This window comes from Pezoporus flaviventris, unplaced genomic scaffold (genome assembly GCF_033815535.1).
Source record: "Pezoporus flaviventris isolate CSIRO_AGI_PZ_B2104156 unplaced genomic scaffold, CSIRO_AGI_Pfla_v1 ptg000013l, whole genome shotgun sequence".
Classification (NCBI taxonomy): domain Eukaryota; kingdom Metazoa; phylum Chordata; class Aves; order Psittaciformes; family Psittacidae; genus Pezoporus; species Pezoporus flaviventris.
In genome coordinates this window covers 22,858,172-22,882,007 of record NW_026892561.1, presented here as the reverse complement: position 1 = coordinate 22,882,007, position 23,836 = coordinate 22,858,172, and the positions used below count along the sequence as shown (strand labels likewise).

At 44.2% G+C, this 23,836-nt stretch overlaps 1 protein-coding gene across 4 annotated transcripts in view; it reads left to right on the top strand.

Moving 5' to 3' along the window:
* TP63 (tumor protein p63) overlaps positions 1-23,836 on the top strand; it is a 161,911-nt gene that overhangs the window by 55,245 nt on the left and 82,830 nt on the right. Inside the window, exons 2-4 of one of the 4 annotated variants that reach the window (XM_061452164.1) lie at positions 232-891; positions 21,163-21,291; positions 22,016-22,148. In XM_061452164.1, coding sequence (XP_061308148.1) covers positions 830-891; positions 21,163-21,291; positions 22,016-22,148 — 324 coding nt within the window. In that variant the 5' untranslated portion in view covers positions 232-829. Of the gene's footprint in view, positions 1-231; positions 892-17,513; positions 17,711-21,162; positions 21,292-22,015; positions 22,149-23,836 lie in introns of those variants that run through there. The other 3 variants (XM_061452163.1, XM_061452158.1, XM_061452157.1) reach the window with 3 other exon arrangements.

Sequence of the window (23,836 nt, the reverse complement as noted above, 5' to 3'; positions counted from 1 at the left end):
GATATTGTTGCTTTTCATATGGAAAATGTATATGTTATTTACAGACCGCTAAAACAATGACAGATTTCTATATTGTCTCGATTCTCTTTGAAAAGAAAAAGATATAGAGAATATCATTAACAATGACAACTGTAAGTTTTCTTGGGGGGAGGAGGACAGGAAGGGGAGGCAGAGGAGCAAAAGTTCAGAGTTAATTTTAATTGAGGAATTTCCCCATGTTTTGTCATTCAGCTTTTGAAACTGTGACCACAACAGACTGTTTGAACTATGGTGTGAGAGAAACTGAGGATTTCCCCAGGCAACTCTGTGCAGGTACTAGCCACAGAGCTGACAAGGAAAGCTTTCAAAGCACAATGAAATGCAGCACAGGAGCTGCACCCAGAAGAGGAAACTCCAGCCATCTGGAGACGAGGATGACCAGCGGCCACAGCAGTTTGTAAAATTGCAAGAGCTGCCAAAATTAAACTGTGAAGTCAGGCAGGAAGGCAACCAATGACTGGTGAGATCAGAAGTTCAGAGATGCCCCAGATGAGCTCCCAACAACAAGTGTGGCTGGCGTGCAACAAAGTTTATTAAGGATGTTGAGAGGGGGGGAAAGTATCTGTGCAGAAGATGCCCAGCTGGTGAGGAGGGACTGGTGGTGATGCTCAGGTCACTTGATGAATCCCATTGGCCAAGCCCCTGGGAGATCCCACCCATTCGCAAGTGTAAAATAAATCTCTAAAGTTGTACCTCATGTACCACTTGACCTTATTGCATTTAGCCTGCTGGCTTTATATCTATTTATTTATTTTATTTTGGTTTGTGCCCAAAGAGGGGCTCGAAGGAAATGAATTTTGAACCACCACCTTTCACCACCTTGCAGTACTACCCTGATCCCTGCATCCAGCGGTGAGTTTCTGAGTGTGACGTAACTCTCTCCTATCACAGGTTTGATCTGAGTGTCTTGTGTAATTGTTAACTTTTCTGCTATCATCCGGTGGCAGCTGGGCTGCATGCAGAAAAAATGTGCTGCTCTCTTCATGCTCAGTGGAGCTTATTATTATTTTTGGCTTTCTAACAGGTTACTGTTTAATTATAGGCATCCGTTTCAGATATCTCCCTTTTCCTCTTTGGCATTAGAGAAAAAAAATACCCAAGCTAAATAACACGAAAGCTGATAGTATCTTTTCCCCGTGTTTTGGAGCAGACAGTTACTCTGCTTTGGGTAGTGCAGGAATTGCTTTAGCTTTCTGTACTGTGTTTATTTGTTCCTTTAAATGAAAAAGCTCCTGGAAAGAATATGAGCTTAACTATTAAACTCTGAGATTTTGGAATTTAAAGAATAAATAAATCATTTAAAAGATTTGGAGAAGAAAACAACTGGAGTCTTTTCCAAGAGTATTTTTTCATTCTGTCTAACAGCCAACCTCAGAGCCTGACAACCACTCTTATTTTAGCTTTGTTGTTATGCTGAGTTTTATAACTTTCCAGCAGATAAAAGAGCATGTCTGCAGGAGGTATCACAGTATCACATTGTCAGTTTGTTTGTTTCTCCCAATGGAAGATACTATATTTAAACATGTAAATGACATGTAGATGGTATTTTTCCAGTCATAAAGTTCAGAGAGGTGAAATCCTCTGAACACAGTCACTTGTCAAGCTACTTTAAGGCTAGTTTCTGGCTGTATTTTGAAAAAGCCCTGCTTGGTGTCTCACTAAGGCATCTGATTCCAGGAAGGGTTAACTATTAACTCTGCATCGTCTGCAGGGTACTGGGGAAGGCTGCTTGTGTTGTATAGCTGTCTGTTGAAGAAAGGGCCACAGCATTACAGGCAGCTTTGTGATCTCTTTTTCCCCCCATGATATCACGATGTGTTGCAATGTTTGTTGGGGTGTTAGTTCCCCCTCAGTCTGCTGGATGCTTGGTGCCACCACTGAAGATCCTGGGGAGGAGTCTGGAGACCTGACAGTGAGGTGGGGCCATATTTGGGGCCAGCAAAGGGGAACGAGAGGAGAGGAGCTGGGAAATAGGACGCGGTCCTTGGCTGTGCTGCTGTGGCAGAGGAATATGGCATGAAGCCGGGGATATTGGATTCCCCAGCAAGACCTTCCACAACACAAGCCCCAGGGCTGGCCAGGCACATGCAGCCATGCTTTGATCTCCTGCAAATCCACTCAGCCCCGCTGATCCTGTGGGGATGTGCATGTGTCTGGGAGAAGAGCAGTATGAGAGCCATGCCCACCTGGGAAGGCAGATTTGGGCTGGCAGCAGTGGCGTCTCTAGCAGACAAATAAGTTTCAGTGGCTGGAAGCCACAGCCAGGAGAATTCCCAAATATAAAATTAAAAAAAAATAAAAGAATAAATAAATCATAAAGATGCATTGGGAAGGGTAGCTGAGCTCTGGGACAGCTTCCCAGCCCCTGTGAACTCCTGCCAATCATATCCCATCCCATGTTAAAGAACAGGTTCATGAAACTGGTGCTGCAGCTCAGGCAAATAAAACCCATCTGAAGCAGGAATTAAAGAAAAAAATAATCCCTTGCCTGCATTCTGTAGAACTTCTTAAATGGGCCTCTCTCCCTTCAAACCTGCATCCTCCAGCAAGTCAGGCCTTTCAGTAGAAATGCTGCTCCTTTCCACATGCCTTGGCAGCGTGATGAGTTTTTAAGTGACTATTGCAGTGTGGGAAGCCTCAGGACAGCTTGGGACAGATAGAGTTTGTGACACCCTTCAGTCATAAAACCTGATCAAGATGTAGCTCAGAGTAATATGTCTCAGCTGTTATGCATGTCTGTTTACATGAGCCGAGAGCGGCATTTGTCCAGTGGCTGAGATACTTTACTCAGTCTGAAGATATAGATGGTCTTCAGCTATAGGCTCTGTTGGTCAGATATTCATGACGTGCTGGGTGACATTTGTCTGGCTGATTCAACAAAACTGAATAGTTTTATAATTGCATTTATTTTACACAGTTTGAAACACTTTAGCTTTGATGCGGTCAAAGTGCTTTATTTAGCTAATACCAGGGTGCTTCTTTGCAACTCTAAAATTACATGTAGTAATAATCTAAACTGCAAATTGTATCATTGAGCTGAGGCATGCTGGCAAAGTAACAATAGTGAAAAGTGTTTGAAACCCTGTTAAAATGGGTGGGTGTGTCACACAGATTTCCCTGTAGGTCAGTGTGGAGGGGCAATAAATTATGAATCTCAGCTAGGTCTAAGATTTGTGGCTTAAATTTACCCTTTGTCATTGCTTCATCTGTTAATCTCTTCACTTTGGGGCGTCCAGCAGGCAGATGATGTGGGAGCCAGCTGAAACATTTCCTCTGTCAAGAGGTGAATACAGATCATGCTTAAGAGCGTTAATTAACATGCCGTTATAATGCTTGTATACTTATTGCCTGTCATTTCACAGCAGTGGAACTGTGCTACTGTTAGGATTTATCCAAACAACACAGTAAATCAGTGATACAAATGAGGAAAACCAGCTGGGTGCCCAGACTCCCAGTACTGTGTATTACTGTTTATGCCACTCTGGCCTGTCTCATCAGCCCAGCTCCCATTTAGTCTATTTATTTCTCTGTAAATGTTGGTATCAAAGCAAAGGACTCCCTGCATCACACAAAAGTACAAGCAACTCAGCTGGGGTACAGGACAGCAGCCTCCTTCACAACCCTGCTTGTCACTGTGGTCACTGGAGTTTAGTGCTGTAGCTGCAGCCCAGCTGGAAGAAGGGCACTGGGCATTGACAGGGATGTACATCCCTGTGCAGAAGTGAGGGATGCAAATGTAGTATGTGAATGTCAGAACTGAGGTTAGACAGGTATATCCTGAGTGTGCTCACTTTTCTTCCTAAACAGAGAGAGATGAGATGCTAAAATTCAGCAATAACAGAGTTGAGCAAAACCCTCAAAGTTTTTCTGCTTCTGCTTCTCCTATAAAGAGATTTGCATGAAATGCTTGAAATCAGTGCTTAAGTATGCTCAGTGCTTTGGCTCCTGAGCCTGGGAAGGTGCTGCTGTAGGGACAGAAGCACCTATACTGAAGTGTTAAAGTCACTGACCCCCATGAGTTACTTGTTTGGATAGTACCATGGGAGCTCATCCTGTGCTACCTCCGAGTCACAAAATGAGCTAGCTCTCTGAAACTGACAGGATTTCCACCTTCCACAAAGTGCCCACCTATCTACAGCTGAAAGCCACTAATGTAAGATGAAGAAGGCACTGTAATTATGATCAAAGTCCAGCTGTTGAGTGCTATATAATTAGTCCGTCTCTCCAAAGACCCCTTCCCCCCCCCCCCACACACACTAATGCCTGTTTGGGGGAGTGATGTTTACAGATAAGTTACTTGTGTTCCTGGAAATAATGGTCATTAGGCTGTTTTACCCAGGAGCTCTCTTCTTTTGGAGCAGTTGGGAACGTACCTGCAGGTGCACCAGACTATGGTCCTGCCTGTTCTGCTCATCCCTTACCCCATGGCCAGGATAATTGGTGACCTCAGGATTTCACAACACTGATGTGTTGATGGCATTCACTGTGGCTCACTCCCTCCTTTTGAGTAAAAGGCTTCTCACACAAGCTGTTCTTTCCTCTTTCATTTCTGGCTTTGTATTCTCAGCACAGTGTGGTATGGCCCAGCCTTGCAAATCTCACTGATAACAGAGGCTTCAGGAACAACCTTGAAATCCTCTAGTCTCTGCAGTATCTGCTGGAAACCTGGTTCCTCAGACATAGTCCTGGGTTTTGGGGTGATGCCAGAAAAAAAAAGAAATTAAAAAAAAACAAACAAACAAACAAAACAATGCAACCGGTTATGTAGAAAAACATATACCTGTTTTTAGAAGAGGATGAGGAAAACTGTCAGAAATGAGTTGGGGCATGGAAGGGAGAGGAGAGCATGGGACATGGCAGCATCATCTACTGGGTGCTGTATCTGGTTGGATTTCGGTGACCAGGGTCTAGTTCCAGCCACCCAGAGCACCTAGCTTTAAAGGGATCTTTTGTTGGGAGCACTGCATGTGTCACTTCATCTTTCTTCATTGGCTTCCACATGTATCAAACAGGGCTGGTAAATGGACTGCAATTATCAGATAGGAGTCTCGCCAATGTTAATGCTTGCAATGCAGCACAAAGGTGGAAACTCACTGTGCCCAGTGCTTGTCATTACTGATAGACAATAATGAAACAGCAGGTTTCCTCCCTTTGGGTTGGGAGTGGGCATGTACAAGCAAAACCTGCTGGCTACACTTCCTGATCACAGGCAGCAGCATGCTATGCCCTTTCATTGGTCATGAATCAATGCTGGCATAAGCAGCTCCCCTTTCACTTGGATATTAGTTGGGTGACATTGTGACAGAGCTTTGCTTAAGCATCATAGGGTAATACCTTACAAGAGTGTTTCATCCTGTGTGCAGGCTCTGCAGAATCCTAGCATTTGGGAAACTGCACACTTTTTCCATGCTTTGCTGAAGAATAACTGAACTCCTGCTATGACAGGGTGGACAGTACCATCTGCCTTTACCTTTGAGATGGGAGCCCAAATCTGCTGTGTAGGCAGAAAACCTGAAGCCAAATAAGCAAAGCCACATGACTTGGTATAGATCTATTTGCAGAAACAGCCAGTGATAAAGCAGGTACTTTCCAAAGACACAGAGAGGAGCCAGAAATTGTTCTGAGCAGCTTGTGGTGTGCTCAGAACAGCCGGTGACTTTTGGAGGAGAAGAATTGGCTCCATGTAGGAAGGAAAGGTGGAGGAGAGATGGGGAGGTGCTTTTTTAATTGGCCTTGGTAAACTCTCCTGTGAGGTGGTGGTCACCTTCGTGGCTGTAGCGTCCCCAGAAGGACTCAGATGCACACAAGAGGACAGCATGAGGTGTGCCAAAAATATAGTTATTTCAGGGTAGCCTAATGGGTGGGAGCAGCTCTGCAGTGAGGACTTCCTGTCAGCATGGGACCTCTCAGCTGCTCCCCCCAGCACCTTGCTGAGATGTGCACTGCTGCTGGTAAGGAGGGGAGGAGGGTATTTATCTCGTCTTTGAGGTCTGTTCTTTGATTGCTTTCCTGTTCTATAATGCAGTCTTATCAGAAGATGGGATTAGAAGATAGGATCTTTGCAGCATTCTAAACCCTCTTCAGTTCTTCCGGGCAGAGTCCCCACAGTTTGCTTGTCCCCACTGCTCTCCTCCATTTTGTTCCCGCTGGACCCCTTTGCTCTATGTCAGACTTCATTGTGCTGGGTGGGGATGTCACAACCCCTTCACAGTCACTGCCAAAGACAGGACTTTTTTTTCCTCTTCACAAACAGTATACACCCCTCAAGAGTGTTATTATAAGAAAACATTTGTCTGCTTGCAGGTGTTTTTAGTACTGCTTATGGGATTAAAGTGGAACCAAATCAGATTTTTTAACAGATCTCAAAGACTGTAAGGAGAATATGTGAAGTCTTTTATGCTGTCCTTTCTGCTATAAGGAGAGGATATCTAATTCATAGTAACTTTCTCAACTTCCAAAATAGTGAAGGAATTAAACAAGCAAGTTCTCAGTAGCTCATCTGTTCAGAGATCTTCAGGGTGTTTATAGTACATGTTATAAATTATAATCCCTTGCTGCTTTGCATGGTACCTTCTGCTACAAGCTAGCTTGCAATGGCTCCTCTCAACAAACACAAGTATTTCTGGCTTGATATAGAGCAGAAATGCTCGGCTTTGATTTTTGGGGAAAGTAAAACCCTCTGACATCCTATGAGTGGCCAAGGGAGTATTGAGCACATACAAAAAATATCTGTAGGTGCCACAAGTCATAGGGGAGGAAGGAGGGTCTTGGATGAGGAAAAAAATAAGGAAACTTGGCTTTTAATTTAGTGCTTAGCTCTAACCTAGTTTTGCACTTATGTGGAAATCTTCTTGTGAACATGAGCATTGTAGAGGGAGCCAACGGTTACACTGCCATGCAAATATTGATTTCTGTTTAGTTCAAAATTTTGTAGCCCACGATCAAAACTGAAATAATCAGAAGGAAAATGTCTCATTATAATAGATTTCTGAGGTCTGTTGGACTAGGTATGCTGATAATAGATAGACAATATCCTTTCATCTACTCAGCTTCATGAAAACAGATGTATCTCTTCCTGGGACTTCCTTGGGAGTTTTTGGTGCCTGTTCGTAATCACTTCCTACTGTGCAGTAAGAGACCATCCCCCCATAGGATTTTGCTGCAGAATCTTCTCCAGTCAGGTCTTTAAATGCCACAAGTGGCCTGATGTGATAAATACTGATGCACGTAAGCAAGGAGAATTCGGTTAATGCATTGAAATATAAAGAGAACAGCCACCTCCAAGAATGAGGAGGGGGAAACTGCAGTAAGTGATTGGAGGTTCAATAGGTTTTTTGCAGCATGAAAAAATGTCTGCTTACAAAACCTTGCTCAGGGAGGTTCAATGTCTGCTTAGTTTAGTGATGTTGATATGTATCTAAGTACATATCATGCTGAAAAATGCATGCTGACAAAATCCATGGAAAGAAGCTTGTAGCATGCTGGTGAGCTGGATGCTACAAGCAGCAGCTGCTCAGCTGTGTATTGCCAGCTGTGCCTGCCTCTACACTCAGAAGTAAGAGTCGGAGCTGGTGGGGCAAAACAGTGGGATTGTAGGGACTGCTTTCAGTGGGGTTTATGACGTAGTTGGGACTGCTGTGAAATTATAGTTCAGCTGGTTCTGAGAGCTAGAATGGACATGAGGTGGTCAAATATTACAGGATTAAAACTCTTAACAGAATTCCTTTACACTGTCTTGCAATTTTGATTGATCATATTTGTGAATTTTCCTCTTAAAATATGCAGGCTGCAACCTTCTGGTTTTGATAGAACAGGAGACTTTGATGTATTCGTAGCACTCCAGGAGCTACTGCTTTAAGATAATCACAAGAAGAAATTATAAATCACATTAGGTGTGTCAATGTATTGATGAAATTATAGGGAGCCAACCCTGTAATTTCTTAGCATCAGGCACAGTTGCAAAAGTAAAGGTCCTGTGAACACCCCAGGTAGTGTTCCCTTACACATCAGCAGTGTTTCTGATAAACAGTTCACTTGTTCCTGTCTTCCAGGACTATAATCTGCTCTTAATTCTTTGTCCTTCATCTGCCCTGTCTTGCAGCTATTTTGTGACACAGAGAAAGGTTTTTGCAAGTGCTGTTATTGTTAACAGGATTCTCTGCTCTAGGGCTTAACAATAGCTGGCCTGTTACAGAGTTGCTACGTACTGAAAAATGCAGCCAGCATGGTATATAGCAGAAGATTTCGTTTTCCCACAGGAGTATCCCTAGTGTCAGGGGTGAGGAAAGGAAGTTGTTGTTTGTCATCTAAAACACATGAGATTTAGCCGGTTGCCTGTGGGGTAACAAGTAGGATCTTCAACCGAATTCATATTACAGGAACCTGCAGCTAACATCTGCTTTGCTGGCGTTTCTGTTTTGCATTTTAATTATTTACTGAAACACAGGATGTTGCTGTTTATTGTTTCCTGTTTCTAAAGAGTTCTGGGGACTTTTTGTATCATCATGATGATTTATTTAAGATTTTCATAAAATTCATCTTTCTGGGGAGAGTTTGAGAGAGGGAATTTAGTTCCTGTGAGTAGTTCATAGAGAAAAGTATTTGTGTAACTAAAGACTAAAGCAACTTTCGTAACAGTCGGTGCCTTAGGGATCAAAGAGTTTCACCAGGCTTATAGAATCATAGAATAGTTAGGGTTGGAAAGGACCTTAAGATCATCTAGTTCCAGCCCCCCTGCCATGGGCAGGGACACCTCACACTAAACCATGCCACCCAAGGCTCTGTCCAACCTGGACATGAACACCGCCAGGGATGGAGCATTCACAAGTTCTTTGGGCAACCCATTCCAGTGCTTCACCACCCTCACAATAAAGAACTTCCTCCTTATATCCAATCTAAACTTCCCCTGTTTAAGTTTTAACCCATTACCCCTTTTCCTATCACTACAGGCCCTAAACTCAACTCAAAATGTCACAAGTCTCTTGCATTAGACAGTCTGAGACCTTCCTGTCCTAAAAAAGAACCACATATTTCATATTCTCTGCTGGGGAAGCTGTCCCTCTCCTCTCTGACTATATTTATATGACTAAATTCCCTGCTATGCATGGTATCCCAGGGCTCAAAATCAGCATGGGCTTCATGATTTCTCTTATATTTCTTCATCCTGCTGGGGGCCCATGTTGAGATCTGTGTAGGATGTCCCTGCACCAGTCTCTTCCTGTCGCCTCCTCATGTTGTCCAAATTTTAGGAATGCCTGTCCAAATGAGCTGGGAGAGCAGCAGCTCAGCACCAGCTGCTCAACCTGCAGGGGTGCCCAGCATCTTCCTCAGGGTTATAGCTACAGCACACCAAACACCTGGGCAAACAAACTCTAAAGGTTGTTGGGGCATCCCTGGCAGGAAGAGGATTTGATTCCTTCACATATCAAACAGGTTGAAATCTCAGTAGGTTTAAAAGAAACTCTGCTCTTGGTAGAATGTGTTAGTGTCCTGGAGGATCATAAGCCATTAATGCTACTGATGGTGATATGGCACAAGCAGGGAAAAGACTGCTTGCAGGAAACAAGGCTTTAAACAGAGCTCAGAGCATGTTGCAGGACTGCAACCACAGCATGAGCAATCGTGGCTGCAAGCACAGCCAAGGGATGCTGTATGCACCTCTGCCACACTGCAGTCTGCTTGGTCCAGAAAAAGCACACTCGGTTCCATGAACGCAGGTGTAGCAGAGGTGGGAAGGAGATGAATCCTGCATCTCTCATTTTGTTTGCCTCTGGAGTGTTTTGGATGGCGGAAGTGCTTGGGAACGGTTTGGAGGGAATTAAACTTCCTTACCAGAGAGAAGAGGTAGAAGCCCCTTACTCTTTCTCTTGCTGGCTGGAGACAACACAGTGTTTAGTGCAGAAGACAGATGGTCTATTTAGCCCATTACCAAGACCAGATCTGAGAGCACAGCCTCCTGAACAACTCACTCCTGACCCACAGATCTACACCTAGTAATCTTCACCCCAGAAACAGGGAGGGAAGCCAGACATCTGGAGATTTGAGCTGGGCTTACCTGGTTTTCCAAAGTCCATGGTCACATGCTGCAAGAGTTTCCTCTTTTCCCACTAAGCCTCAAAGCAGCATGCTGAATGAGATACACACAGCTCGTGGTCAGGAGTGGCTGCATGCCACAGTGTCACAGCTTCTGTGGAGCTGCCTCAGAAGGATTACACACAAATGCATCGTGTCTAATAGCAGAGTCACCCCATCAGTTCCCATACACTACATTTTTATGTGTATCATCTGCCACTAAATAGAGAATACTCTGCTTGAAATGACTTATCTGCTCAGCTGGGTGCTATCTGTATGCCATGGTCTTGAACACGTAAATCAGCACTGTGAGGGCTCCTCATATGATGCTTCATCCTTGCACTCCCTGGGAGCAGCACTGAGCCTGATTTCATCTCTGCAGGCATTAGCATCACATGTGAGGTGTTGCTGGGTTATGACTCTGTGTTTTAAAAGAGGCACAAACTGATCTTTGGTTTGTGTTTTTTTTCAGGTTAACCCAGTTACTGTCTGGGAGAAGTGCTGCTCTGGCTCTGGTCCCTAGCCTGTAACAGCTGCTCTTTGCACTATGTAATCTCATTTTTATTGTGTTAAGAAGCAATCCAGTCAGGAACCCAAAGAGATCTGCCTGGTACCTACCCACAACAGTGCATGTCTCTGTTGTGAGGGACTGGCCGTGCTCATGGCAAACCCTTGATTTGGGTGTTTCAGGTTTGCTTGTCAGCGTGCTACCTGTGGCTGGTGCTTGCTCTGATAGCACACAGTCCTCAGGAAGAGATGAGCTCAGGATATTTGGTGGTGGACTGGACTGTAGAAAGCTCAGTCTGGACCATGCCTAACTGGATCATGCCTAACTTGTCCATGCTACATAAAACGAGAGGTTGGAGTCAGCAGTGTTCACAGTCATTTCATCTCTGGACAATCCAGAGCTCAGGATTTCAGAGCTCACTTCTGAAAAATGTGCTTACATTTAGATAAGAGGTAATACACAAACCTGATCTTGAACCTGGGCCAGACTGGCAGTGTAAGCGTTGCTGAGGGCTTTCCTTGCTGTCCTGGCTGCAAGTGGAACTTTTCTGCTGGGTTTGGTTCTTTTCTTTCCCACTAGCTCTGGCCTTTTTCAGAGCCTTGTAGTATCTAATGAGAGCCAGTTCCTGACATCCCAACTGCTTCTCTGAAGCTTTGATACACTTGGCTGAATTGTTTTATCATCTGTAATAAAGTAATTTCCCATTCTGTGTTGTGGTCTCTGTATTAGTGTGATGGAGGTAGACTAGTGAAACAAGAGATGCTAGTTGCACTCAACACTGCAAAATTTCAGCAGACAACAGTTAAGAGCCTCATTTCCTGTAGGAAATACTGAAAGCAAGTTCCTTGTAAAAAAAAATAGACAGCAGTGAACTGCTGTAGATAATGTTATTAGGTAAATGCTGGGCTCACAGGAAAAATAACTGACGAGCAAAGCTCAAATGGGGGAATTTTATTCAGCAAGCTTCAGGAAGGTCGTATTTCTGGCCACTGCCTCTTCAGAACTTTTCAGTTTTCCTTATTACATACCTAAAATTACTAGAGAAGTGTAGTGATGAAGGCCTGTAATAGCTGTCTTCTATAATGACTGTCATCTCTTGAAAATGATCTCACCTGTTTTCATTTCCGGGGCTGTTGCTTTCTTTTCTTTAAATATTCCCTGATGCTGCAGAGATCTGGATAACTGGAAAGAATGCAGTTAGCTGGTTTAGGCTGCTTTGAGTATTTAACACCTGCCTTTCCCCCTCCTCCCCCATGAAGGATGAGAGGTCTCCCCATACTGTGCAGCGGAATGCAACAGAAGAAAACTCTGAGTCTCCTTTTTCCCAGGCAGCTTGTGGAAGTGCACCAAGGCACCAAGAATGGGATGATTCTGGTGTAGGCAGTCCCCTTGGGAGGCACAAAAGGTGGTCTCTGTTGTCTTTAATTGTAGTTGCAGCTGGGCAGCAGAGGCTGGCTGGTGGCAGCAGGGCTGGTGGCAGCCGTGACCCAGCAGGAGACCTCTCAGCAGAGATTTTGTGCTCATCCTCTCCTGCGCAGAGGGGGCAAAGTATCACTCCATTTGTCCTGCCACAGAACTATCAGGCCTGGCTAGCTGGCTGCAAAAAGTCTTATATAAACTTTGAAAGGTAGACCCAAATGCATGTTCTCAGCTGGGTGTCTAAAACTGAGTAAATTATGTCTATTATGTAGACTAAAGGGATTTTTATTTTTTTAGTGGACTTGAAAATGTTTTGTGGCCTCTGAATAATTTGCCTGCAAAGTTTATCTTACAGTACTTATTTTTGGACTTGGCTTTAAAATACCTCGGAACTTCAAGGGCCAGGCCTGGATTTTCCACTGTGTTGTTTTTGAAAAGCCTTTCTCAGTTACTTCAGTGAAGGCTCTCACCTGTGCCCAGCAGCACTGACTCCTCCCTCTCCAGATGGGCACAGCTTTTATCCATCCCTGCAAATAGCTTTGGGGAAGGGATTGACTGCTTTTGGTTTAATGTTTCATTAAAATGGATGGAAGTTTAAATTTTCTTTTATTATTTAAATTTGTAAAGTCTGACAACCATGTTTCCCTGGAGGTGGAATGGTGATGATCTCTGTGTGCTTTACAAAGGTGGTGGCACTGCTATATGTCAGGAACAGAAAGGCAAGGATGAACAGGTCACTTAAGGACTGGGGGCACTGCCTCTTCAGGGTGTCCTGATCTCCATCAGGCTTGCACTCTAACTCTGGGCTTCCCAATAGAGGTTGCTCAGGCTCCTGGGTGGTCTTCTGGAGGTTATGAGGGCTCTGTACCCCAGACCAGAAAGCACCAATTGCAGCGGGCAGGTGGAGGAATTGCTGTGTCAGTGCTTTCACCTTGGCCAAAGCTCCATCTCTCTCAGCCCCTGCTGAGAAAGAGAGTGGGTGTAAGGGCTGAGAAGAAGGGGAGGAGATGTTCCTGACTGGGTGAGGAGGTAGTTTCCAAGGATGAGTGAGAAGGGGAAGGTGGAGAAGAGGATGTCTAAGGTTGAGTGGGAGATAAAAGAGGTCTTGGAAAGTTTGTAAGATGCTGAAGGAATCACTGGAGAGAAAAAAGGAGAATTAAGGGTGACATGCTCCAACAATTAGGGGATGGTGCCTCTGAAGCACTGAGGACAAAGAAATGCCTCTGTCATGTAGAAGTGATCACTGTTGTTTGGCTGATAATGATGACATGTAGATAACAGATGTGATGAGGTATAGATAGGAGATGTGGTGGGTTCCTGAGCTCTAAGTGTTACTGATAGTACTCTGAATTCCTGCTTCCAGAAGCCATTCCCAGCAGTTTGCAGGGAGCAGGCCATGCAGTAGCCAAGCTGGGAACCTCTCGGCATGGTAGCAAAGGGGATGCAGAGGGAGCCTTTTTCTCCCAGAGGAGCTCTGCTGCCAACACTAGAGCAGGGCATTAGTGTGGGGCCCAAGGCTGCACTGATATAATGTGCTTTGAGGGGCCACCGCAAAGCTGCAAATGCTGCATCCACTTAGGCGGATGCATAGTCTTACTCAAGATGACTCTAACTGAAAGAAGGTGATGAATGAAAGAAAATCCCCGTCATGTTTTTCAGTGTGGTGATTTGTGAGGATCATTCTATGCAGCCAGTTTCACTTTATTTGATATAGGTCAGTCTTGCCCATGCACTGAAGGCTTGAATAAAGAGGAACCAGAAAGCTGAGCCATCCCTTCCTACCCCTTTCCATTCAGCTCATGCACATGTTTCCAAAAGGGAAATCTTAAGTCACAGAGAGATCAGGTTCCACTTTTACAGTAGACTTTAGCAGAATACAGAGATTTTGTAAGCAACACAATCAGCATTTTTCTGAGACAAAATTGCTTTAATTCCTCTAAATATCATACATCTCACAACTGAAACAGGGTGTGCTCAATAAAAGTGTCATTTGGCTAGAGAATAGGAAGAAGCCAACAGTCATGCTTAGACTGTCCTCAACAGATGCTGTAGGACACAATCGGTGTCACAACCCTTCGCTGCTCTCACTCTGACTTCCTTCCTGTGTTCCCTATATTTCCTTAGTTGGTGGCTACTTCTGAGATTAGGCTTTGGGCAGTTAGCTTCTTTCATTTTCTAATGCACATCTATGTGCTACTGGACCACTTTTCTCTCAGCTGCCTCTCCCCATAACCCAGGCTGCTCTTCACATCCTTTTTAGTGAGATATCAGATCTGGGAATATGGGATCTGGTAAAAAAGAATGGACATTTGAACCATAGCTGAAAGTTATGTTCTGTCTCAAAAAAATCCTGTTGGTGTTTGTTATTCTTTATATTCACCCTTCCAAACTCATGCATCCATCAGTCTTCTTCCAGAGATATTTTCTAGGACCAATACATTAAACAATGTTATAGGGTAGGAAAATCTGAAGAATTTAAAGACGTTGCTGGAAGTCTAATTTTAAAAAAGTAAATCTGAAAGCTGGGCTAGAAATCTAAAGGATTAGAACAAGTACTTGTGAGTGCAGATCAGCAGGACCTGCTGTCTCTTCTGGGTTCACATGAGCCAAGACCTATGAATATAGCATCTGGCAGAGAAACAGGAAAACACGCAGTACAGTGCAGGGAAGGGAACTGTTTATTGGTGAAGTAGACACAGACAGAGGCATAGATTGGGGTTCAATACAGATCCCTGAAATTCAACATCACTCTCCTCTCTGAGAGGGTTGAGAGCCTGCTTGTTCCCCATTTGGCTTTCATTTTGGCTTCTGGTTTGCAACCATAAACTTGTTTGATTACCAGAGGTCTCTAATGGGTGCTTCCAGGATGTGCCTTACCAGCCTAGGGTGGCTGATACAGCTGTGGGGGACAAGCGTGCTCCACACTTTGGGGAATTCCAGATGACAGTGCCTGCAAGGCGCACACTTGTCCTGTGCTGCCAGACCCTGCTTCCTTCTCCTCTTGCACAGCTGTGGGCTCCATTAGGTAGCGATGTCTACAAATCACTGCAGTGTTAAAATGCAGAGCAAGGGGAATTCTAGCAGTATGTGGGTTGCCAAGTTCCTCAAGTTTTAAAGGTACAATCTGAAAAGGAGCCTACTCCCTACTCAACTAAAAATACAACCCCAAGATTCAGGCAATTAAGTGTAATGGTCATGAACTTTAAACCATTTGTTTACCATTGCTTCTGATGCATGTCAAGGTCTAACTGGAGAAAGCAGAAAGCACATGGATTAGGACTGCTGGAGCTGAGGCTGCCAGCTTCTCTGCTCTATGACTTCTCTATCCAGCCCACACCACTTGGAGTTTGAGGCTAATATATTAATCTATGCATGTATTAAGGTCTGCTAAGGGTTAACTTCTGTAAGCATGCAGGAAGAAAGATTAGTTTTTAGTCTGGGTATATGGGTTTGAATTCTACTTCCACCCTGAATTCTGACTGTGGCTTAAAGCTGGTCACAGCATTTCTGCAGCCTTTATTTTCATTACTAGGCACCAGCATTTTGGTCCCTGCAGATAAATTAGGTTTGGGAATTTCTTGCTCTAGGAAGTGCAGTGCATACTCTACCTGAAGAAATTAAGGTCTTTCTGAATTTCTCTATCTAGACAAGCACAAACTCCTTTTAGAGCAACACCAGACTGGGACTCAAGTGATCAAGGTTGCATTTCCGGCTGCACAACTGTCTTACTGAGTCGCCATGAGTAATCCTATGACCTCCTGGTACCTTAGTTTTCCCACAGCTAAATTACACTGTCTTCCTTTGTAGAGCACTCTGAGAGCTATGAATAAAATGATCCATATTAGATATCATTATTTAGACATTATAAATTATTCTTTGGGTACATTTGTATAATGTGGAAGTGCTTTCTTTATAAGAGTAGATGTTCTTTTTGCATCAAGCTTTCCTAAATACTTCACAAGCAGATCCTTTAGAGGAATATGTCTTGTGGGAAAAATAGAAAAAAATCCAACCCAACAAACAAACAAACAAAAAACCCAAAACAAACCACCCACAAAATCTGTAGTTTACAAAGAAGGGCTTCTTTGACCCCCATCTGCTTGTCCACTGACTAAGGACTACAGAGCAAGTGACAGAAAATTGTACACTATTGGTAGCCATTTGGTGGGGAGAAGCAGAAAGCAACATTCCGTAACTTTGGCAACAAGAACAAAAAAACCTCCAAATTATTTTGCTCATCCCTACTGTGAAAGATATCTTCTTGCAAGATTTTACACTGTGGCTTTACACCAAGCCATGAAGTTTGGCACCTATAAAAGACACTGTTAGTTTCCAAGAGTTTGCACATCATGTGGGAGAAACACAAACCACCGCAGGGTGCCAGCTTCTGAGGGAAGCTAAGGAGAGCTGGAGATGCTTGGATCTCTTGAAACACAACACAACAGCTTTACTGAGATACCTTATTTCTGCTTTCACCACAAACTCTACTATTCACCCGGGGCAGATCAGAGTGTTGAAGCTCCAAGCCTATTTTGGATGAAAAAACTGAGAAAACTATACCATATTTTGGTTGAGACAGTCTTTTGTGTCCTTGGAAGAAGTTTGCTGGACTCACACATGCACCTCAGTGGTGCTTGAGCTACAACCCTGTATCAGTGAAAGCAGGTGGCATCTGCCTTTAAGGTTAAAGCTACAGAGGAGGGGCTGTGCATGCTCAGTATGAAACCTAGGTCTTGCTTTCCTCAGGACCTTGTATCTTTCCCCCAGTGGTAAGTCCAGCCTTGGTGTTTTGGGTTTATCCCTTTCTAAGAATGGTTGGTTGCAATGAAAGGTGGCTTTTGGGGTGAGAAATGTTGCTGCATTGTAACAGTTGAATGTAATTGTTTGCTATCACTTTTCTGGTGTGGAAAGTGCTTTGGATTTTTTTGCTTGTTTACTTGCTTTTCTTTAATGTCTTTGATGTGACGGTAGGAAGGGGGAAAATGTGGTGAAGAGTGGAAGCATGTGCTTGCAGTGAGATAGTGGGAGCAGAAATGTCTTCTTTTCTCTCTGGTCTGCCACCAGTTTATGTCATGCTGGGCCAAGCAGTCAGGACTTTGTTCCCACACGCATTGGGACACTTGGCTCCAGAAAAAGGCAATAGTAGTATAGATGGGCTAAGGCTCATGAAAGGCAAATGATGTTCTTGCTAGAGTTTTTTTGTTTGGCTGTTGGCTTTTGTTGGGGTGGCCTTTGGTTCAGGTTTTTGGTTTGGGTTCTGGTTTGTTTTTTTTTGGTGAAGGTTAACATTACCAGCTTTCTAGGAAAGCCTGATGTTGAGTGCTGCGTGGGTGCAGCTGTAGGGGCATGTTGCTCTCCCTGCCATATTTTGCAGAGCAGTGTGATGACAAATTGAATCAGCTGGGATGCAGCCCTACTCCAATGGGCTGTAATGCAGCTCTTCTGGGGAAACGATCAAGAGGCAGGGAAACAGAGTGCCCAAGGCTCCAGCACACCAAGTGTATCTGAAAAGTGTTTTCACCTGGAGTCTGGGGTGCTCTCACTTCAGCAAAGCAAATAGGATGGAGCTGAACTAGACCTCAGTGGGAGCGCATGGCTGACTGAAAACTGTCCTGGGATTCAGTGGTTCAGGAGCAGTGTCCCAGCGCTGCTCAGGGAAACAGTGTCATTTTGGTGATCTGCTGGTTTTCAGAGAAAACTTAACCTGCAATTTTTGTTAATTCATAATCTCCTACTGGTTCTTAAAGGAAGCGGTTGTGGATGCAGTGTTCTATTCAGCTTGGAGTTTCAAGGGTGCTGTAAATCCCTCTGCAGTTCCAAACTAGTGCAGTTAGTGCTCTCTGCTTGTGGCAAGCTGCTTGCTAACTATTTCAGCAGTTAATGCAGGAAATTAGCTTGTAGACTTAAAGTGGAGGACAAGCTAGACCATATTCACTATATGCTTTGTTCTGTCATAGTAGTGTAACAGCGTATGTTTGGTAGTGCCTCCCACAATGTGCTTTGTGATGAGTTGTGTGTAAAAGTGATGTTATTTAAATGTCTTTTAATAAATAAAAAAGCAGCTGGTAGGAGCAATTTGAACAATGCTAACTCCTGATATCTTGTGATTAGCTTTAGTCAGTCACTGATTATTTTACTGAAGCTGAGTATTTGCTGACATAGGAAAAGACAACTAAAGTAGTGAAATGCATGCATAGATCTTGCTTAGGCTTTAGCTGTTCTTGTGGAAGAGCAAATTTGGGCACTTTGGTATTCTGTAGAGGAGTACACAGAGGCGGCTACTCTATGTTGAAAGCTATTAAGAAAAATGTCACTAGATTTAGATTTTAAGATCACAGGGAAGGAGACAATTCAGCTTGTGTGAAGCTTTGTGCTGAACTAAAGTTGGTTTTCTTGCAACTTGGCAGCTTTTTCCCACCTGAGAGCAGGGTGCACCAAACAGTAAAAAGCAATTCTCTCTACCTCTGTAATACTGTATCCTTCTCATAGGTGCACCTGATCCTGCAGCCTCCTTTAAAAATAGAGCTGTATGGGTAGTAAAGGTGTTGAAGATAGTGTTGAAGGAGTCTCTCAGATTTTGCTTATGTAAAAGTATTAATCAGGGAACTTCTTTTGTGTAGTATAGAAAAACACACCTTTTTTTGGCTATAGGGTAGGATCTGGTAATGCTTTTCTTGGTAAGCCAGGAGCTTGGTTGAGTATAGGGATAAAGATGACACAGCTGGAAAATGCCTTTTTCTGGAGAAATCTGGGGCTGTGTTTAGTACAGGCATGAAATTGTTGTGTCCTTAACTGGTGTGACTCTTTACAATAGCTCTGTTAGCTTCAGAGGCATAGAATTACAAATCTGGCTACATCAGTCTATGCAGCTAATACCTCCTTCCTCTCCTGTGCTGCAGGCTGTGGGCACTGTGGGGAGTGCTTGTTTGGAGTAGGCTTATGATAACCAACTTCTGCTTTGCTGCTGAGTAGGACCACACTGGGTAGCTTTGCCTTCTTGAGACCTAGGACTTTGTGCAGCTGTGAACCAAATTTGAGCATGTCACGGCACTGAGACTTTCCGAAAGAAAGGTCTCTGAGGGAGGTCTGTTTTGTAACAAGTCGTTTTGGTGAGGCTGGTTCCACACAAGGAGCCTTGTGTGGATACCTTGGCAATGGATTCAGAAAAAGTGATTCTAGTGTTTAAGTCACGGGCAGTTGTTATAAGTGGTAAATAATGAGCACTTTGGTGGCGTCTCTGCCCATTCCTTGGAGGTCAGGATTGAGTGCAGGGTATTGAGTGGTGCCTGGGCTCTGTGGGTTGGAGCATATACTCCCTATTACTCTCCTCTAGAGCTTGTGGTAGTGTTGATTTGCTTAGGTGAGATCTGCTCTTCTGGGTTTCAATATGGCACTCTTGCAAGTGCCTTACCAGACTGAAAGTTTGAAAGTAGTAATTTCTGGTACTTTGTGGGATAACTGCTGTTCTCAGAGGATTTGTGATTATTTATTCATATGTAGTGTGGGTATGTGCTCACATCTGTGAGGCACAGCTATTAGCTATGCCACTTCTGAATTTTATTTTTATCTCTGGCTGTTCATGAACTTTTAAAGGATGTTGGGTTCCTTTTCTTAATCACAAAAGCAACTGAACTGATACTCTCACCTATTTTGAGGCATGCCCAGCTGTGGCTCTGGGGGCTGAAACAGCTTTGATTTTTGTTAGTTTAGGAAAACTGCTCTTTTCCAAGGGCTTGCAATTCCGTGGGCAGCGTAGGTGAGGAAAGCCATGCTTTTTGTAAACCAGACACATCCTCAAAACAGAAGAGGCCATACAAATTCAGTAGAAAGAGCTAGATTCCTCTCTGACAGCAGCCAGAAATAGATACTTCAGGAGAGAGTAGAGGAAAAGAACAACTGTAGTATGATCTTCCTTCTACAACACCCTTTCTTAATTTTAGCAGCTTAATAATTTAGGGTCTTCCACGCAGCTGGTTAGACCATTGTGCTGAACAGCACCAAAGTGAGCCAAACCAAACGTTAATCCAGTTCTCTTTGTAAACAGTTTATAGCCCTGGCTCCTGCCACAGCCATTCCCCCATCAGGGAGCGTGGCCGTTCACCAAAACAACTCTTTTGTGTGAACGTTTTACAGGGTGCCCCCGGCCTCGTAGCAGAAAAGGCAGTCACCTGCCTCCTACTCCAGTTAAGTCGACCCCGGAGATTTTGCCAACTGTAAATACACTGAAGAAATTCCTCCCGCCCCCCACCCCTAACATCCCTGCAGCCATTGAGTATTTTGACACGGGCGTAAAAGCTGCTGAGTGTGAATTTAGAAATTGGCCAGTGGGATGAGAATGTGCAGCTGTGGAAAGCACGAGTGCTCCAGCTTCGTCACTGCTCCTCTTGGGCCCACCTATTTCTGTGAGGCTTGTGGGAGCTTAAGGGGATAAAAATGGCTAAGGTAATTAGCAGATCTGGCAGAAATCAGCTGGCTGGACTAGGAAATAATTGGAGGCAAGAAGGCAGTAGAAAAGCCATCAGATATAGTCTGATGTGGTGGAACTTATTACCGTAGAAAATAAAGCAAAAAGAAGGGGGATATTATTGTTGTTGTTGTTACTATTCATTTGTCCAAAACCAACTCCCTCTTATTTTAGTACAAGACCTCATCTGCAGTGGCTGGGTATAGGAAAAGTCAGATAAATCATGCAAGGGCATGCAATCTAGAGAAGCAACCAGTTAGGGACAGTAAAATTGCATGGAGGTGCTCCACCTGCTGCAAAGGCTGCCCGCTTTGTGTGGAAAGTTGCTTATTTGGGGGTAAAACAGAAGGTAGCATTTTTTATTATTTTTTTTTTCTCCTCTGGGATTCTTATGACACAGCATCCCAGTGAACTCTAAGAGGTATTTAACTTATTGGGAAGTTTCTCCTGTCTAAATACAGCATCTGCTGCAGTGTGGAATGTGTGGTGTACAGCTGTGAATGTTCTAGGCATTCAGTGTGTCTCCTCTTTCACACAATAGCTTCTATTTATGGGATTTCATTGATCTGGGCTCACACATCACATTCAACATAGCTTTGTGTGTGCATTTTTTTCTCTTTTTTTTCTTCTTTTTTTTTTTTTTTTGCTTTTGTTTTTTAAGGTTTGTAGAAACTCCGAGCCACTTCTCCTGGAAGGAAAGTTACTACCGATCAGCCATGTCCCAGAGCTCGCAGCCCAGGGAATTCCTCAGTCCAGAGGTGCTCCAGCATATCTGGGACTTCCTGGAACAGTAAGTAGCCCTTACACAGAACCTGTAGAAGAAAGCGTTTTGGGACAGGATGCCCCTATAATTAGGCTACTCAAGGGAGTGATGCTGGGGTATTTGGAGTCTTCTGCACTTATTGGTTAGAAGGTGTGGGTAAGAGTCTGTGATGACTGGCAACTCTTGAGCTCTCCAGAGGTTCTACATCCAGGCTATGGGAAACAGGTGCAGAGATCAGTAGCGACAGTGACTGTCTTGAAAATCTCTGGTGGTTGGCATTTTCCCCTAAGGAAATGGATTCACTGCTCTTATGTCCAAGCTGCATGTTTTCCTCTCTTGCTGATGCCGTGGAGGGACAGGAGATGGAGATTGTGCAGAGTTCATCCAATCAGGTCCTTTGAAGGAAATAAAACCAACTTTTTTCCCATTCCTGACTTGCCATGACTGATGCTGAGACAGTTACTGCTATAAATCCTCCACGAGTTCTGTCTTTCAGTGATTTAAATCCTGTGCTCCTACCTCATTTTTCTGGTCAGACAAGTGAAATGTCCCTCCAGGCTCTGTCCTGTTCAGGAACTGCTGTTAGCGTAGCAGGTGATGAGATAGTTGTCCATTAGTAATTACTTACTTTGTCCTGAGACTGGTCTGTGGTCATGCCTGAGTCCTGGGTGACACCCTAGCATGAAGGACAAGGTGGGGAATGGAAAATGGAATTTGGCCAATTTTAACTGTGTTACTCTGTTCTTTTCAGGCCAATATGCTCAGTTCAGCCAATTGATTTAAACTTCATTGACACCCCATCTGAAAATGGCCCTACTAACAAAATAGAGATCAGCATGGACTGCGTCCGGGTGCAGGACACAGAGCTGAATGACCCAATGTGGGTGAGTAGTGAGAACTTCCTTAACCTTTGGGGACAGATGAAGAGTGTTTACAGGAGCTATTCTCGCTGCAGTGCCCTGGGGTCATCTTTCCCCTCTTGATGGAGGAGCTGTGGCCACTGCCTTTGACCCAGGAAGTTCCTTCTTTCTTTGCCTGTAGTGTCCCACTCACAGAAGCTGGTTGGGAGCATGGCTTTGCGGAGTGACTCTGGTGGTGGTGAGCAGAGGTTCTGTACATGTGGCTAAGATGGACGGTGTGTGGCCTCTGGAAAGGCTTCACCCCTCCATGCCTCCCAAGTGCTGCAAGGGGGAGCAGGCTGGCTCCTTACCTGCTCCTTTTCTCCTGCTTCAGCAATGGTGGGAGAGAGGGATGAAGCAGCTAAACAGGCAGAAGAGCTGAGGAGTCTCTTGCACTTGCCTGGTCGCTCAACTGTCATTGCTCTTTCCCTGTTTAGAGCTAGTTTATGTGACCTCAGGGATAAAGTAGCTAAGATAATTGGTATTCTGGGCACAGCTGCAATTTTGCTGATCAAGGGCAGGGGTTATTACTGGGTTTTCTTCTCTTGAAGGTCAGATAGGAATGAAAACTTGGTTTCAGGGCATAGCTGGGTTTTGTATTTTTTTTTCCTGTGGGTTTTTTGTTGTTTTTTTTTTTTCCCCTTTTTTCTCATTCTATATCTCCAGATAGGCAAACCTAGAGAGTGTTTGTAGCCAGCCTTGGCTGTGGGTGTCTCACCAGTATAGCTCGAGACTAGAATGTAGATGAGGCACTGGTGGTTCATTGTGGGTTCATTGCCTTTGGCGCAAACTGACCAGCTTTTTCTTAGCAATAGCTTTGAAGAAACCAGAAGCTGTTCTTGCAGGCTGGAGCAGGAGGTAGTTCAGGAGTTTGAGCTTTTCATGTCCTCTTTTTGTTCTTCACGGGTTTTGTATATGTTGGGGTAAAAATCATGTCTGGTTTGAAATTTATGTTGGCATGTGTAAGTTTTCCTGTACCTCTATGTTTCCATCCTGAGAAACTGTGTCAACTAATTCCCTGGCTAACCGACCACTATTTTTCATGTGGCAAACAATGGCTTGTTGGCAGCCTGCATCCTGGCAGTTACTAACCTGGAGGATATCACATCTGCAAAGTAATTGCTCCCTGGTCATGCTGATTGCAGTCCCCAGTGACAGAAGCCTTGACCTGGTACTGCTGCTCCTTGTGTGCCAGGGAGACTGCAGTGCTCTTCTCTTTCCTTCTGGTGCCGCAAAGGGTAAAAAGGCCACTTTGAGGTTGGGTATGTGCTTGGCTAAGGTGGTGGAGCTAATCCAAGTGCACAAGGAGAGGTGACTGACAAGTCAGGTTATCTTTTGATTCTGCATTCAAATTGGGCACAGGCAGGTGGTGTACAAGCCTTCAATCAGCATCTGGATCTCAGCTTTTCCCAACAGCATGGCACAGCCCCAGTAAAATGGTGTCTTTCCAGTAGCTAGTCCAAAATGTTCTTCATGTTTAGAGGGACTCCTGATTTTCAAAGTTGCTGATAATGTTCTCTTTGAACTATGTCTCCTTAAAAAACAATCCTTGACAATCTAAACATTATCAGCTGAATTTTTTCTCCTTCCATGCTCTAGCACTAGCTATATTGAGTACAAGCAAAACCTCCCCATCTCCAGCTCCTCTGAAATGCCTGCAGAGCACTCTGGTA